This window comes from Maniola jurtina, chromosome 5, assembly GCF_905333055.1.
Source record: "Maniola jurtina chromosome 5, ilManJurt1.1, whole genome shotgun sequence".
NCBI classification, from domain to species: domain Eukaryota; kingdom Metazoa; phylum Arthropoda; class Insecta; order Lepidoptera; family Nymphalidae; genus Maniola; species Maniola jurtina.
Genome location: NC_060033.1, coordinates 1,551,513 through 1,569,860, shown reverse-complemented (window position 1 = coordinate 1,569,860; position 18,348 = coordinate 1,551,513). Strand labels below are relative to the sequence as shown.

Genomic DNA, 18,348 nt, shown 5'->3' with positions numbered 1-18,348 from the left:
TTACTCGGTTGTTTTACTATGGGCTAAATCCGCTGCTGTATTCGCTAGAAAATCGTTAACACAATTATTTCCACTATGCTATATCCATCCATCATTTAGATAATGTAGCTGATTCTATTACACATGATCTCTTTTTTTTTTGTTAAAGAATATTAGCCATGGTAATCATGACTAATACTCCCCTTTCCCCTCCAATTAAGCGGAAAGCTTGTGCTAGGAGTGGGTACGACAATAGTGCAACGGGTGGGGTTTGAACCGCCGACCTTTCGGAATTCAGTCCGCTCCTCAACCGTTGAGCTATTGAGGCTCTAAGCTAAACTAAATTGACTTCAATTGAGTTAAGTCTAAATCCAGTGCTATCTTTTTTCGAAGCTTTATAAATAGGATAGCAATGCATTTAGACGTGCCATTTTAGTTTTGAGTTTATAATGCCGGTCTAAGGTTTAAATCTATAGAGCGTACTTTGACTTTGCTTAGACTTAAGACACTGTTAAAACGAGACAGCGCTATATCGCTTGGCATAAATCTGTCTCGTTTTAACTGAAACTTAAGCCTGAGCAAAGTCAAATTACTCTATAGATCTCAGCCTAAGTTTCTACAATTCCGATTATTTGAATACTTTGTCGATGTCTATTTCAGCTCCGAGATCTTTTATATCATGAAAATAAGTTACTGATTTTTTGACGTTATGTTCTATCTTAAAACGCAGTGTAAAAAGTATAATAAGAACTTTATACAAGTAACTTAAAATTAATCCAAAACCAAAAATAATATGTCCATAATAATATAATATTATACAAATAAATAATGATAATCACTATAACAATGGAAGCAACTGTTTTCAACCCGAAATACTCGGTTTTGGCAAATTTAACTCTGAATAAATACAATACTAACTTTTCCAACTAGGAACTTCTACAAAATATTAACTTTCAGCTGTGTTCAAGAACGCACGCGTAAAAATACACATGTAGAATGTAGAAGGAGAAGTTGAAGAGCGCAAATAATGTATCTTTCCACTTACTTGACGTGTAACCGAAGTCGTCTTCTTCCTCTGGATCAGCCTCCTTCTCTTCTCTGCTGCGCTTGATCGCTCCGGCAGACGCTCGGTCAATCTACGAAATAAGATCACAGTTTGCTAATATAAAAAGACTAACTGACTGACGTATCAGTGTAGCTCAAACCGCTAGGACTAAGAAAGGGTTTGAGGAATTTCAACGGAGTCTAAAAAAAATTGATCCACGCAAACAAAGTGGCGAGAATGAGCTAGTGATCATTAATTAAAGGTTTAAAAAAAATGTACGTTTTAAGAAAAACATCACACATAATCAGAAATGAAATAAAATGCATGACCATCTCTCTCCATCACCACAATAATCACAATTTGTTATCAAACAAATTACTAAGACAAATCAAATGAATTCGTATTAGATGCTCTATCTTTTAGTTCCATCGCCTTTTATGTCGACTTTATTGAAGGCAAATAAAAGAAAAATTGTGGAAGATAAAAACTAGGGATAAATAATTATAACTTTAGAAAAATGGTAGGTTCAGAGAATATTATAAAGAGGTATATTGAAATACAAAAACAAGGATGGAAAAGCTAAACGAACAAAAGTTTAACTAATAAGTCTTAATACGGCTTTTAAAGAAGTCTTTTTTTCAAGTATTCATAATTTGTAACTTACCTCGACACCCTTATCCGAGTAAGTTCTTCCTTGTAGCTCTCGATCGTCTTCCTCATCGCTGCTCTCTGAATCTGAGTACACCACTTTAGGTTTTGACACTTCTCCATTCACTTTCTCTGTTCCATTTTCTTCCTTGTCCGTCGCTTCATTTGCTGATGCCTGTTTCTCTTTCTCTTTTTCATCTGGTTCTGTTACTGTTATCTGTGAAGAAATCTTTATTTGTTAAATTAGCTTCATCAATGCACAGTTTAAACCACTAGATTCTGAAACTTGAAAATGTAGGTTTCCTTTAGGTAGGAAATGACTACGAAATGACTTGCGTAGATCTGGATCTACAAAATTATTTTGAAAAGTGACTATGATGACTAAAGGCAATATTATTTTTTTATTTTGACGAAAGGATGCATTTTAGTGACGCAAGTCAGCATAAAAAAACAGATGAGCACTTATTTTCTTGAAATCCCTGCCTTAACCGTTAAAAATTTATGAAAATTATGTAAATAAGAATATAATAAGAACATAAAAAGGTATACAAAAAAATTCGCGATAGACGCTAAAATCAAAACCCACAAAATAAGTGTTTTTAAACACATACGTAACAAAATAATACAAATCGAACAAAAAGAAAAACAAAAACAAAATAAAAATTATACAGTCTTTAAGAATTTCTTGTTTTGATTTCATATACCTAGATAGATTATAATGGGGCTGAAATGTACCTACTTAGATATAAAAGAAAAAAAATACACACCTTGATTTCATGTTGTGGTGGTGCAGGGGCTGGGGACTTTTTAACAGGTCGAGGGGGAGATGTTGCCGGTGATGCTGCGTCTACGTCCGATGAGTCAGTATTCTAAAAAAATGAATTGACCGTTGGCTACAACATCATAGCATTCATAGCTTTCTTTAAAAGGTTAATGGTTCAGTTGGGCCAATTTAGCTTCATAGCTGAGATGGTTTGTACGCCCGTGGTACCAATATTGTAACACAGTTGTCATAGATATCATAAAAATCTACTTGATACTTGCAAGTGCAGTTTAATCCATTAACTAAAAGAAAACTACCATAAGATCCAAAAGAAAGCCAAGATTTTATTACAGGAAGAGTAAAAATTATCTTTAATTCTTTTGAAAACAACTCTGGCACACCTGGCATGACATATTCTGGACTTATTAATGTTTATCATACCATAGTGTGTAGACTAAACGTGTTAATAATGGATACGTAAGTAATGCATAATTAGATTTTCTCAATCTAAATATATAAAAGGAAAATCTGACTGACTGATCTATCAAAGCCACCTCAACGCACAGTCCAAACTACCTACAGGACGGATCGGGCTGAAAGGCATGTAGATAACTATTATGACGTAGACATCTGCTATGGGAGGAATTTTGAAAATTCAACCCTTAAGAGGTAAAATAGTGGTTGGAAACTTATGTGGTCCATATGGATGAAGTCACAGGAATAAGCTAGTGAAATATGATTAATGATAACTTACCCAAGTCATAAGGCTCTGCACGGTTAAAGTGACAGTTTCCTTGGCTGCCTTTATAAGTTCAACTGCTCTTTCATGTTGTGCTGTCCGTACGCAATTTCCATCCACTTCTAGTATCCTGTCACCAGTCTAAAGTAGAACAGAAGGTAAATAATATTTCCTGTTAGTCGAAAACTAACTCAGTGATAACGCTAGCCAGCATAAAGATAAATACAGCTAAACATAATATAGATAAAGCCAGCCAACATAAAATTAAAGCTAGTTTAGCCTAACCCACTAAATTATTATTATAGGCATATCCAACTTAACACTAGAGAGAGTCAACTTAACAATAAATCTGGCCCAGTTAGGGATAGAACTGTACAAAAAGATGGAATTAGCTACTTAATGATAGACTTAACTTAATGATATAGCTGTCAAACTTAACAAGAGACCCAGCAAACTTAACGACAGAGCTGGCAAACTTTAGGATAGCCACTAAGCAATAGATTTAGCCAACTTAAGGATAAAAAGGTCTTACTTTCAATTCACCACAAAGCGCTGCCGGACTGTTGGGTACCACGTTCTTGATAAAGATCCCGAAAATCGCCTTGTCGTCGCAATTTGCACCATTTTGATTAGCAATAATATCAACCTGTTTAAACAAAATTAATTAATTATTATGTTAAACTCCTTGAGTTTTCCCATAATATGATTTTAGACTCAACAATTTTTCTTAATCGATACACCTGTGTTTACAACAATTTTAAATCTGCTTCCATCTTTATCACTGAGTTCGTATTTTTTGTCGGATGGGTGCACTCATAACATGAAAATAAACATGAAAAATTTTATAATACTCAATAAAAGTGAAGATAAATGGGTTTGCGTGAAAACATGAAATGCTCAAAGTTTCATTTTTCCGGTCTAATAGCTGTTGGAAGAGACTCTTTCCTTGAATTTTTGTCTTAAAATATTATTGTAATTTATTCCTAGCTATAAATATTAGTCTGAATAACCGAAATATCAAGCAGTTGTAAAAATTCATCAACAACTATTTTGATAGTCAATGTCAATGATGTAAACCCCGGGTTCTAACTCCTCAATCCTGTAGGTACCTATACCTAAAGGCTGTTAGTTTTGCCCACCTAACCAGTGTGCACTCAAGAGCTGTTGCTTGTAAATAGGTGTTATGGCCGCGAAGTTTAAACTTTGTAACTAAACTACAGGCCTAACTAACACGGCCGTAGCCATAGCCAGTGGAAGGATTTTGGGGGTATACACCCTCCCAAAATCCCAGACCTAAGCGAAAATACACTAGTTCTTAAATTTACAAAATATCCTTGTAAAATCAAAAACTTCGCGCTCGCTCCGCCTTTTTTAATTAGTAAGGTAAAATTCTAATGGCCAGGTACCCATCAAGTAAATCAAAAGTATTTTTTTCATTAGAGGACTGAATGAACTAGTGTGAGTGCTGAGCTCTTTGATTGATCCTGGATTGACGTCTTGTCAAATATTAGATACTAGCTGATGCCCGCGACTTCGCGCAGATATAGGTTTTTAAAAATCCCGTGAGTACTTTGATTTTCTAGGATAAAAAGTAGTCTATGTACTAATCGAGGATATTATCTGTCTCCATTCTAAATTTCAGCCAAATCTGTCCAGCAGTTTTTGCGTGAAGAAGTTACTAACAGACACAGTACACACATACACACAAACTTTCACCTTTATAATATTAGTGTGATGTTTCATACCTTTCCGCCAACTATGCTGACCCCTAAAGGCGCGCCGGGTCGCCTCCGCAGCGTCACGCGCCGCGGCGGCCCCCATCTTTGTGCAGAGCCACCGTCACGGCGCTCTGTCTTTACTGTCATCGCTGGAATCACGTGACTGGAATAAATGTGGACCTTTAGAATATGGCTTACTAGAGGATGCCCGCGACCTCGACTTCGATTTTGGTTTTTAAAGATCCCGTGAGAACTGTTTGATTTTCCGGGTTAAAAAGTTGCCTATGTCAATTGCATCGTCAGCAACGTATCCGTATTGATAATAAGTTTTCCTCCGTCTCCTGTCTCCGTGCTGGTGTGCCTCAAGGAGGTGTCCTTTCGCCACTTCTTTTTGCTATATTTATTAATTCTATCTCCCATTCCCTCTCCTCGTCTTACCATCTTTACGCCGATGACCTACAAATTTACTTATCTGTACCTGCGGATGAAGTGATGATGGGTATTTGTAAAATTAATTCAGACTTATGTAAAATTAGTACTTGGAGTGAGTCGCACGGGCTAACTATAAACGCTAGTAAGTCACAGGCTGCTATCATCGGTAACCCTAAGCTAACCTGTAAAATCGATCCCAATTCAGTAGGTTCGATTGTGCTGAATAACTCGACATTGCCTTTCAGTCATACTGTCAAGAATCTCGGCTTGTTTATTGACTCGTCATTCTCCTGGATTCCGCATATCAATTATGTAAGCAGACGCCTTTTCGCTGCTGTCGGCTCCCTTAAAAGATGGAAGAATCTCCTCCCAATCAAAACAAAAATATCCTTGGCTGAATCTCTGCTCTTACCCATTCTTGATTATGCCGATAGCAGCTATACGGATTTGAACGAGGAGTTACTAAACAAGCTGGAACGGTTGCAAAATCTTTGCATTCGATTTGTCTTTGGCTTGAGAAAATTTGACCATGTCAGCGAATACCGTTCTCGTCTCAAGTGGTTGCCAATTAGACGGCGACGAAATTTCCACGTCCTCATTCTACTCTTTTCTATTCTCTATGAGCCTCACACTCCTCCCTACCTTAAAGATCGCTTCACTTTCCTCGGTGCTGCTGATCGCCACATGAAGTTGCGCTCTTGCTCGGATAACAAGCTCCAAACCCCAAGAAATTACACAAAATTCTACGGGAGGTCCTTTACGGTACATGCAGTACAACTGTGGAATGACCTCCCCAAGAATATTTGAAGTTCGAAATCCCTGCCCATTTTTAAAAATCGTTTGAAAGAATTCTACTTATCTATGCCATAATAGTTTAAATATTGTTTTTATTTATTATATTATTATTTTTTATATTATATGTATCCCTTTTATATTATATGCAAGTAACTATATTGTCATATATAGCATATACATATATATTTATATATTATATATATATAATTACTTTTTTATGTTTATTAGTATATATATAAATCTTTATAAAAAAATCCTTGCGACTTGGTACTATCCAACCTCCTTCCTGGAACTTCTCCTTTCAGCAAAGGTTGCCTGGTAGAGATTGCTCCAAGCAATAAGGCCGCCTTTGCACACAATTGTTTTTTTTTCTGTTTTCTTCTTACTGTGTTGTTATCCTTATATGTGTTTTTGTGTGCAATAAAGAGTTTCTATCTATCTATCTATCTATCTACATTATTACAATTTACGCAAGCTAGCTCGGTATCAATTTCATACAAATCGATTAAGAGGATGGATTTTTAGGAATCTCATGGGAACTCTGATTTTCCGGGATAAAAAGTAGCCTATGTCCGTCCCCGGGATATAAGCTAACCCTGTACCAAATTTCGTCAGAATCGGTTAAACTGTTGGGCTGGGAAAAGGTAGCAGACAGACAGATAGACAGACAGACAGACACACTTTTGCATTTATAATATTAGTATGGATGAATATGTACGGCAAGAAACAGAAAGCAATGAAGGAACATCGTTGCAAGGATTGCATCAATTGGTCACGATCTTCAAAATTGAGGAAACCACGCAGGAAGAAGAAGATATGGCATATTTTACATTTCACGGGTGGGCAAGGTTGAACGAAATTGTAAAGGCACATTTACACCGACCTCTACACACTGTTATACATTTTGTACAATAACAAACCGTAATGTTTATAGTTTGTCTGCAGTTTGAATTTATTTTCTTTAGGCTAGTCGGGTCTATGTCTGACGAACCATTTGCCGCCCCTGATAGTCACCATCGCACCTACCAGCAAAATCGTAATCTATTTAAGTACAGACTTAGGCACTTGTCTCACTGCTGACAATGAAGCGATAGTCGCTTCCTCTATCGATTATATTTTCTTGCTCAAGAAACGTATAAGCGATGAATAATTCCATGCCAATAAAGGGAGATAAAAAATGAATAGTAAACAATAAATTATTCAAAAGTTACACAACTTGTACAGTGATGAACCCAGAGGAGCACTATAAGTATGCTTACGTAAAACAGGTCAATTTTGCGTAAAAATATACTAAGATAACCAAGCATTAGCGGCAGACACTCCGAATTAGATATATCACACCTACATTAGCTGATTAGTGACCGGTGTAATTTTGTACCCGGAAAGGGAAAAGATGTGAAAATAACCAGAACCCAGGCGACCCTTATGTTATCTCTAGAAAAGCTTCTAAGGTTGAACGTCACAGATAAAGAAATGAACCGGTAAGAGGTGATATAGTAAGAATACGATGAAAAGAAATGAACCAGTCCAATCCAATCCAATCCATCAGCCTGTAAGCGTCCACTGTGTCCAGACATAGGCCTTTCCAAGAGCGCGCCACCAAACACGGTCCTCCGCCTTCCTCATCCACCCGCTCCCCGCTACCTTCTTCAGGTCATTGGTCCAGCGGGCTGGAGGTCGTCCCACACTGCGCTTACCGGTACGCGGTCTCCACTCCAGAACACGTCTGCCCCAGGCCATATCTGTCGGTTCTGCGACAGACATGACCTGCCCATTGCCACTTCAGCTTGCTAATCCTTTGAGCTATGTATGCATGAACCAGTGGTTGAGTACAAATACGAATAAAAAGAAACGAAACGTCAGTAGGTAAAGTCAGAATTTCGCACCTACAAATGAAAATAAACAAACTAATGGTAGAATAAGAAGACAAAAAAGAACCAGTGGCTAGATACATAGCATCAGATTCAGTAGAGAGACATACATTACCTAATGAAACGGTACCTATAGTACGCGACACGCACACCAGCACAGACGCGCTAATCCGATGCGAGCGAGTGCGGGTGACGTGCGGGTTTGCGGGGCGTCCCCCCGCCGTATCTCCGAATGCCATCTCGGCCTGTCGCGTACTATATAACATCGTTAACATCCCTAAATTACAAAGCACAGGCAGACGCCAAGTGGTGAAGAACATTATAGCTCTATAAATCTCCAAAGCATATACATACAGCAAAGAAAGGCGATGACAAAGAAAGGAAAAGAAGAAGATTACTACTCGTGAACGTTGAAAGACGTGTTTTATCAAAGATACTTATCTGTTTATGTACAAAATCTAAATAAAATTTGATAGTTCTAAACGTAGTGCCATGTTCTTTTTTAAAGAACATTGTGAAAAATATGACACCATTTAGCGATTTTGTGCAATCGAAACCAACGTGAGAGCTTCAAAAACAATATAATGAGGAATTTCTTACCAATCGGCGAACACGACACGTTTTCTTGGCACCATATTTTGGCTGTGAATGTTTACACATGGAATATTTGTCGGGTTTCCTCTTTTACGCTACCACTGCGCCTGACCTCAAATCCATTGATGCTTAAGCCTATTAGCCAAAGCTAATTAAAGCGGTAAGTTAATTATCCAGTTGCTCACAGACCGTCTGCCGTTGCAGTGACAATGTGGAAGCCGGCAGACTAATGAAGACTGGGGAACTTGGCTCCACGTTAATATGCTGAGGATTAGCGGATTATCGCTAATACGGAGTTGTGAAACATGGACTCGGACACAGTTGTTAATAAATTCGACCGCGGTGTGACAAAATTACCCGTGGTTATTAGATTTTATTTAGACTTATCGAGCGTTGGAGAGAGCTATGCTTGGAGTTACTGTACGTGATCAAATGAGAAGATCCGTAGGAGAACCGAAGCAACAGAGAAGCTGAAGTGGCAATGGGCAGGGCACAGTTTTTTTTTATTCACTATAGGCAAGCGCTTGGCCACAATCACACCTGATGGAAAATGATGATGTGGTCTAAGATGGGACGAGTTTACCTAGAAGGCGCCTTTAGTTCGAAAAACCGATAGATGGGATCCCAAAGTGCTGAAATGGTGAATTTGCACTGGAAAGCGCAGCGTTGGAAGACCTCGCCACTAGATGGATGGACGACATCAGGCGAATTGCAGGGAACCGCTGGATTCAGGCGGTGCATCCGTTGCGTGTGGAACTCTCTACAAGAGTTCTATGTCCTCAGAGGGCATCTATCGTCTGATGAAGACAATGACCCACTTAAGTGGACGGCCGATCTCAAACGAATTAAGTCGCAGGACACAAACGATACCAGATCGTGTTCTGTGGCGATCCTTCCAAGAGACCTGATTTCTATTGACGATGAGACGATGAGACGATGATAATATGATTTATGTATCAGATGTGCTCTTGATCCTTATCATCTAAATAGACAGACTTATCAACCAACGCGATCCGTTGCGTTGCTCCGTTGCGTTGCAATTGAACGACAAACCAACAAACAGACACATTTTCACATTTATAATATCTATAGGATTTAACAAAATTATGTAATGTTTTACCTGTCATTACTTTTTAGCACATCCTCTACGCAACTTTCATACCTTCCTAAGGTCAGAGATTAGTTATTAATTACTAATCTCTAACTAAACTAAATAACGGTCTGCATTCGACCGTTTATTTTCCAATATACTTACTACAATTGGTCTGCATTCAATATACTACAATTGGGTTCGATCGTGACAGAAACTGCTAAAATTTAATATTGTATTCAAAATTGTCATTATAATTACTGAAGGTAACAACGTTTCAGCTCTAATTACTGAGAGTAACAAAGCTTCAATAACAATGATCCTAGTAACAATGCTGTCACTGGCAATGGATCCTTGAAAACAGCTCGAGCTGAAAACGTTAAACTTCTTCACACGAAGCATCCGACCGTTTATTTTCCAATATACTACAATTGGGTACAATCGTGACAGAAACTGCTAAAATTTAATATTGTATTCAAAATTATCATTATAATTACTGAAAGTAACAAAGCTTCAGTAACAATAATGCTAGAGTAACAATGCTGTCGGCAAGGGACGCTTGAAACAGCTCTGAATTGAAAACGTTAAACTTATTCACACGATGCATTGGACCGTTCATGTTCCAATACTACAATCGGGTACGATCCAATCGCGACAGAAAGTGCTTAAATTTAAAATTGCATTCAAAATTATCATTAACAAACTGATGATTGAAAACAGCTCCGAAATGAAAACGTTAAGCTTATTCACACGATGCATCCGACCGTTTATTTTCCAATATACTACAATTGGGTATAATCGTGACAGAAACTGCTAAAATTTAATATTGTATTCAAATTTATCATTATAATTACTGAGGGTAACGAAGATTCAGTAACAATGATGCTAGCAGCTAGTAACAAGCTGTCGGCAGCGGACGCTTGAAACAGCTCTGAATTGAAAACGTTAAACTTATTCACACGGTGCATTGGACCGTTCATGTTCCAATATACTACAATTGGGTACGATCGCGAGAGAAAGTGCCCAAAACTATTATAGGTATTCAAAATTATCGTTAACTAGCTGTTGCCCGTGTTTTTTCGCGTGGATTTAGCTTTTTACAAATTCAATGAAAACTCTAAACTTTTCAAGGATAAAAAGTAGCCTATGACTCTTTTCAGGTCTTTAACTATACCCATGCAAAAAATCACATCGAAACAAACCCACTTTCGCAGTTATAACATGGCTTAAAAATTAGCGGCACACAAAATATTGCAATCACTTAGCACCATGCGGCCTAAGCGTGCCAATTGTATTAGTCTATTATCTATGACTTATTTATGCCCACGACTTTTTCCGCGTGGACTACACATACACAATATTCAAACCCCTATTTTACCTAAGTGAAGTGGTGACAATAAAAAGAATACACGGATGAGTATAAAAAGAATACACGGATGAGTATGTTGTAGGCTCTTCTCAGACCTGGGCGCGTTTGGAACGCTCGTAGCAAGAGTTTTAAGTTAACGTAATTAATTATCATCACTATATCATCTTAAAAATCTAGCAATTCAGACCATCAAAAAGCGTACAATAGTACTTACTTTGAATAAATGATTTTGATTAGGGCTTGAATTTTCGAAAATCTTTTCTTAGCGAATGTCTACGTTGCATGCTTTCAGCCCGATCCGTCCGGTAAGCTAGTTTTATTGCTAAGCTGTGTGTGTGTGTAGTTGTTGATTATATATTTGCCAATATTGTATGATAGATTTAAGTTATAGTTTTAATAACTAATATGAAATTGTTTACGATCCCAAATAAAAAAAAATGTAATGCACTTGTTAGCGGCACAGTACAGGACACACACATTGCAATCACTTAACACCGTGTGGTGTGGTGTGGTCGAGCGAGCGCGCCTATTGTACCGTGTTTGTTGAGGAGGTGTGATCGGACGCTTCACTATTAGAATAATGTCGTAATTGCATGATACTCGTACATAAGAAATTTTTATAGAAGCCACTGATACTAACCTCGTAAAACTTAAACTGAATTAGGTCATTTAAATCACCCTCTTTTTCAATCATCAACTCTCTGCTGTACAGGTTTTCCTTGTGCATAATATGGTAGGAAATTCGTAAATAACGTAAAGTTAAATAAATTATTCATAATTCATTTTTAAAAAAATATTAATTTTTCATCATTTATTAGGGTTCCGTGCCTCAAAAGGAAAAACGGAACCCTTATAGGATCACTTTGTTGTCTGTCCATTCGTGTCTGTCAAGAAACCTATAGGGTACTTCCCGTTAACCTAGAATCGTGAAATTTGGCAGGTAGGTAGGTAGTAGCACAAGTACAGGAATAAATCTGAAAACCGCAAATTTGTGGTTACATCATATAAAAAAAAATTAAAACGTGTTTCAATTTTCAAATTAAGATAACTATACCAAGTGTGGTATCATATGAAAGAACTTTACCTGCACATCCTAAAACAGATTTTTATTTATTTTTGATTTATCGTGCAAAATGTTTGAAAAAATAGCCGAGTACGGAACCCTCAGTGCGTGAGTCTGACTGGCACTTGGCCATTTTTTTTTAAATTGGGTGCTGTTGTACTCTTTCTGATTGTCAATTTCTGAATTTGCAATACAGTGATTAGGTAAGTACTAAGTAAGTAGTGGTGATATTTAATTACGATAACTTAAAACTAAAGCTAGGTACATTGGAAGGGAAAGATCTTTTTAGTCATCTAGGGAAAGGTATTTTGAACAGACAAAGTCGTAAAATACCTAATTTCATGAATCACGAGCTCTATCTCATTCAGCCGCCTCGGGCAGCCTTTGCTGCCCAGATGTCAGGTTCTGATAAGGGGTATCTCCCAATGTAAGTAGGTACCTACTTTGTGATAGCAAAAATCCATTAGCTGACGACGGTTGTGGTTATTCACCATATACCTACCTTACCTTATTACAAAATTTACTCTGTTTTATATGGTAAATAACGGGTACATATTACGATTAATTAGGTGTTTTTAACTGCCGATATTTCGAGTCAGTTGCATGAGTCGTCCTTACAAGGGGACTGCAGTGCTGTGAGAGATAAAGTTCGAGCTAACCCCATGCCAAACCCCATAGTACCCCATAGTAATGTAATTAAACCACGAAATAAGCTTAGAATCCATATCCATACTTCCAAAATTTTACACTAATATTATAAATGCGAAAGTGTGTCTGTCTGCCTGTCAGTCTGTCTGCTACGTTTTCACGGCCCAGCCGCTGAACACATTTTAATGACATTTGGTACAGACTTAGGATTCATCCCGTGGAACTATAATCCAAGGAAATCGGTTCAGCCGTTCGAAAGTTATCAGCTCTTTTCTAGTTAATGTAACCTTCACTTGTCGGGGGTGTTATAAATTTTTAATTTACACTTGTTGAATTCTGATTGCGGTTCCGGATGTTTGAAGCCGGCTTTAGAGGTTGATAAAGGGAATGCAAGAAATAAAAGAACCATAAAAGATCACACGGTTGCAACGTCAATTCATAGACGTGTGCGTCAATTGTAAAACAAATTGATTCAATTATACGTCTTTTGAAACGCGAACTTGAAGATTACGTGCACGCGACTTGTTCTAAAGATGTTACAGTTACGTGTACTTTGTTATATCTTCAAAAATAATATAATATCGACTGACTGGCTGATCTTTCAACGCACAGTTCAAACTACTTGACAGATCGGGCTGTTTGGCATGCAGGTAGCTATTATAACGTAGACATCCGTTACGAAAGGATTTAGAAAGATTCAACCACTAAGCGGGAAAATAGGGCTATAATTTTATGAAGGTCACGCGGACGAAGTCGTGGGCATGTAAGCTGCAAATGTAAATATGCACTACCGGGTCAGATTAAGGCTAGGTATGTCTAGGAAGAATTTAAAAACCACACTTGTAAAGTTTAGCATCAAAACATAATATTATGTAAAACACAGTCAGATAACATCACCTTAACACATCGCCGGCCCACTACAGAGCACGCCAATTAAAAATCAACATAGCAAAAGAGCAATTATTAATTCTGGATCGAATCTCCGACCTCCCAAAGAGGAGGCGAATGTCTTAACCACTCAGCTATGACGGCTCTACTGAAACTACCCGTAGTCATGCAAAAAGTTCACTAACACTATCGCACGATTTAATGAACTCACAAATCATAACAAGCAAACGGGTCGCTCAGATCAGAATTGTGCATCCGGCGAGATTAGCGGCGCACTGAACCGGCGACATTACGTGCTCCACCGAGCACACTAACTCGTGAACATAATGTTATATTTCGCATCTCGGATAGTAGTGGAAATGTGTCTGGTGGAAACATTCGTAGCAGACTTTTTTTTAATATATAGCTAGCTGCAATCAGATCTGCTGGTAAATGACGATTCAGCCTAAGATGGAGCGCGCTTGCCTATAGAAGATGCTTATTCACTCTTAATTTGACGGCTTCTACCAGCGCGTCGACGGCAGAAGTCAGCCCTGTCGTTGACAAAATACCGCTCGTAATGACACTAATGTAAACTAAGCTCATAAACCCACCCGTATTTATGTAAAAAGTTCATGAACACTATCGCACGATTTAATGAACTCATAAATCATAACTAGCCCTAAAAAGGGTCGCTCAGATCAGAATTGTGCATCCGGCAAGATTAGCGGCGCACTGAACCGGCGTCATTACGTGCTCCACCGAGCACACTAACTCGGGAACATAATGTTATACTTCGCATCTCGGATAAGGAAATACATCTGGTGAAAACATTTGAAGTCATTCATACCAGACTTCCAGAAAATCTCTCACAAAAAAAGAAACTGTCTGACTGTCGTAGTGACAGCTTAGTGGTAAAGACTTCAGCCTCCCATTCGGGAGAGTCTAGGGATGATCCCGGGATCATCCCTAGACTCTCATCGCATATTTTTATCTAGGGTTCCGTATCTCCATAGAAATGGAACTCTTATAGGATCACTTCTTTGTCTGTCTGTCAATACCTGTCAAGGGAATCCAAACCTGTAGGGTAATAGTCATTGACTTAGAATCTTGAAAGGCAAGTAGCAACAATAGTAGGAATTGTACGAAGTAAATAGAAAATCCGAAAATCGGAAATTTGTGATTTATCGCAAAAAAAATTAAAAGCATTATTTCTTACAAGATGATGCCCGCGACTTCGTCCGTGTGGATTTAGATTTTTAAAAATCCCGCGGGAACGCTTTCATTTTTCGGGATAAAAAGTTGCCTATGTCAATTTCCGGGACGCAAATTGCCTATGTACCAAATTCTATATAAATCAGTGAAACCAATGGGCCTTTAAGAATCCCGTGGGAACTTCTTGATTTTCCGTGATCAAAAGTAGCCTATGTCCGCCTCCGGGATGTAAGCTAACTCTGTACCTCATCAAAATCGGTTAAACTGTTGAGCCGTGAAAAGCTAGCAGACAGACAGACGGATTCACATTCGCATTTATAATATTAACATGGATACGTTGGTATGGAACGCTCTTGGCAGGCTCCTCGCTAAGTGGACAGACGACGTCGAACGAGTCGCAGGGAGCCGATTGACAATGATGATGATGATGATATTCGTAAAAGAATAGAAATGGTCAGTAGGATTAGATGTTAACTATTCTATATATTTCAAATAAAATTTATAGGCACTAAGTAATAAACAAAATTCTCTAAAATAAGTTTTAACTTATAGGACTACCAAAAACCAGACACATTCAAGAATTAAAATTTTGTATCACTTTCCAAAGTTTTCCTTTTCACTGGCTGATACTAATTAAGTTAACACTGATCTGTCACTTACCGATAATTATCCAACTGAGAAAGAACACAACACTACATATCGATGCAAAGATGCCGAATTTCGGTATTCTATCTATCGGGCTGACGAAAAACCGATTGTCGCCGAAAATTTACCATACAACGTGATCATACAGCAAGATGACAGTACGTAATGGTAGCCTAAGGTCGCCTAACCATAACTCAATTACGCGTATTAGCAATTTTCTTTTAGGGACGTGCTGTGCTCGAAAGTTGGACTGTCGATATTTTTTTAACTTATCGATTATGTTAAAAATACTTATTCTTCTTTATTTTTTAATTTCATAAATAACACTTTTTCAAACACTTAGTAACGCAAATAAGTTTAAATAATTTTTACTTTAAATTTTATTCCGCTTTTCCTTATCAAGTTTTGATATTGACAGTATATATATATTTCTACACAGAATCAAACAAGGTTAGCTTTAAGTTTTATCGTAACATTTTCAATATAAATTTAGACTCTCTAGGCAGTAATAGATCCTATAAGTAAAACAATAAAAATAAGACGTAAGTATTTTAAACCTCACTCTATTTACAGAAGACTTTAATTCCAGTGGCTTGTCAAGGATAAATCAATCTAACGCTCTGTTATGTTGTATTAATTTAACGACGTCTAATCAAACAAGTCAATTAAGATCTTAAGTGATGATTTATAAAGAACTATACGATACCCGTGACTTCTTCCACGTAGATTTAGGTTTATGAAAATCGGGCTCTTTGATTTTTTGAGATAAAAAGTTCGTCCACCACAATGCAAGCTATGAGTTCGTATGTCTGTACCAAATAGATGCTCACCATTTCATACACGTGGATTTAGGTTTTTAAAAATCAGTGGGAACTCTTTTATTTTCAGGGACCACAAGTAGCCTATGTCTGACCCTGGAATCCTCGAACCAAAAATCAAAATTGGTTATAGACAAATAGATACACTTTCACATTTATAACATTAGAATGGATTCTAAAGTGGAAAAAGTTAAGTTAACTAACTTCCATTCCCCTTCCAAGATAGCTCCCTTTCATCTTAGACTGTATCATCACTTATCACTTCTAAGTCAAAGTTTAACTTGAATCGGTAAAAAATGTTCGGATGCTAAAAATATTAGGACATTTCGAATTATTATTATTCCTACTCAATCCAAATAAAAATAGTTAGGTTCTTTCTCTCGCATTTTCTTTATAAAATAAGATGGGTAAAGTTTTTCTGGCACTAGAGATAAGATTTCGGGGGTCAGAGTGACAGGCTGACTTACATCATTAATCATTGCCGTCGTGCGCATGACTGAAAGTTATCCAGACCCACGCGCCGCTCTTTTATCATTTGCTAAATCTTCTTCAATTGTGTAATAAACTTTTTCGACCTCCCTGGTGTAATGATAAGACTCTTTATTTATAATATTCGTATCCAATTAATTTGCATTCAATAGGTAGGTATACTCAATGCTTCTTAAGACTTTTGGATTCGTAGAGAGACGAGCGTCTTATTATTTATTATTAAAAAAAAATCGGTCAAGTGCCGGGATTGAACCCCAAATCCGTAGGCCTAATACCTAAATACAAATGTGCGTCTATCTGTCTGTCTGATAGTCTGTTACTTTTTCACAGCCCGTCTCTTTTAAGCGATTATGAAAAAAATATAGTTTGTATCCCGTAGATGGACTTAGGCACTTTTTATCTCGGAAAAGCAAAGAGTTGCAAAGTAATTAGGCATTTAATGTTTTAAATTTAAAGTCGCGAGAATTATTTACATAGAAAATACTGTTACTCAGACTCAATTAGTAAAGGAGAGCACTGTCGCCTAAAATCCAGGTTCTACCGAGTTTAGGGACAGTGCATCAATAATTTGTGCTAGTTTTGTTAGGTTTACTAAATTATTTTAAATTATTTTTAGTTATAAGTGTCTAACTAAAACTTTGTAATTAATAATTAGAAATTTGTAAAAAAAACTAGTCGTAAGCTGCTTTCAATATAAACTTTATTATTATTTATTAAATAATATGATATCGATGTTTTTTTTTTAAAAAGTACCACGCCATCACTAAACAACGGCGAAGTTCACTTTTTAATCCGTCGTCGTCTTTGCCGTCATTTCAGGCCCGTGTTTGACCGTGCACTTGTCTGGATGCCAGATTGGATGCAAACCGCAGCTTACATGACATTTATGTGTACTAGGTAATGGACAACACTTATCTGTACATTGTCCGATCAATGGCCGAAACGATTTAAATTATGTGCCTCCTCTACCTTTTAACTATGTGTGTGAAAGGATGAATAGCGAGGTTCAAATTACTAAATTAGATCGCTTGTTTGATGTTTGTACCTGCTATATTATCATATTTATAAATACACATGATGCCCGCGACATCGTCTGCGAATATTTAGGTTTTCTAAAATCCCGTGGGAACTCTGCTTCTCCGGGATAAAAAGTTGCCTATGTCAATTTCCGGAACGCAAGCTATCTCTATACCCATATAAATCGGTTAAAAGGATGGACCTTTAAGAATCCCGTGGGAACTCTTTGATTTTCCGGGATAAAAAGTTGACTATGTCAATTTCCGAGATGCAAGCTTTCTTTCAGTTACCATTCATCAAAATCGGTTAAACTGGTGGGCCGTGAAAAGCTAGCAGACACAGACAGACACGCACTTTCGCATTTATAATATTAAGTATGGAAGTATGGATATCCATGAGGATTTTCCGGAAAAATTGCAAATGCGTTTGTCCTATTATGCGAGTTTAGAACTAAATTGATTACTTTGGAAAGTTATAACAAAAGTACCTTCCATAATGGAACATATTCACTTCCACAAAAGGCCAATCGTTTAGGTAACCTTT

General features: G+C 37.4%; 1 protein-coding gene across 3 annotated transcripts in view; it reads right to left on the bottom strand.

Annotated features, from left to right (window-relative positions):
- Positions 1-18,348, bottom strand: part of LOC123865440 (inaD-like protein) — a 130,470-nt gene that overhangs the window by 55,736 nt on the left and 56,386 nt on the right. For all 3 annotated transcript variants that reach the window (XM_045906459.1, XM_045906462.1, XM_045906460.1), the window contains 6 exons: positions 4,920-5,055; positions 3,707-3,820; positions 3,190-3,315; positions 2,440-2,541; positions 1,689-1,889; positions 1,025-1,115 (listed from right to left, as the gene is read on the bottom strand). In XM_045906459.1, coding sequence (XP_045762415.1) covers positions 1,025-1,115; positions 1,689-1,889; positions 2,440-2,541; positions 3,190-3,315; positions 3,707-3,820; positions 4,920-5,055 — 770 coding nt within the window. The remainder of the gene's footprint in view (positions 1-1,024; positions 1,116-1,688; positions 1,890-2,439; positions 2,542-3,189; positions 3,316-3,706; positions 3,821-4,919; positions 5,056-18,348) is intronic.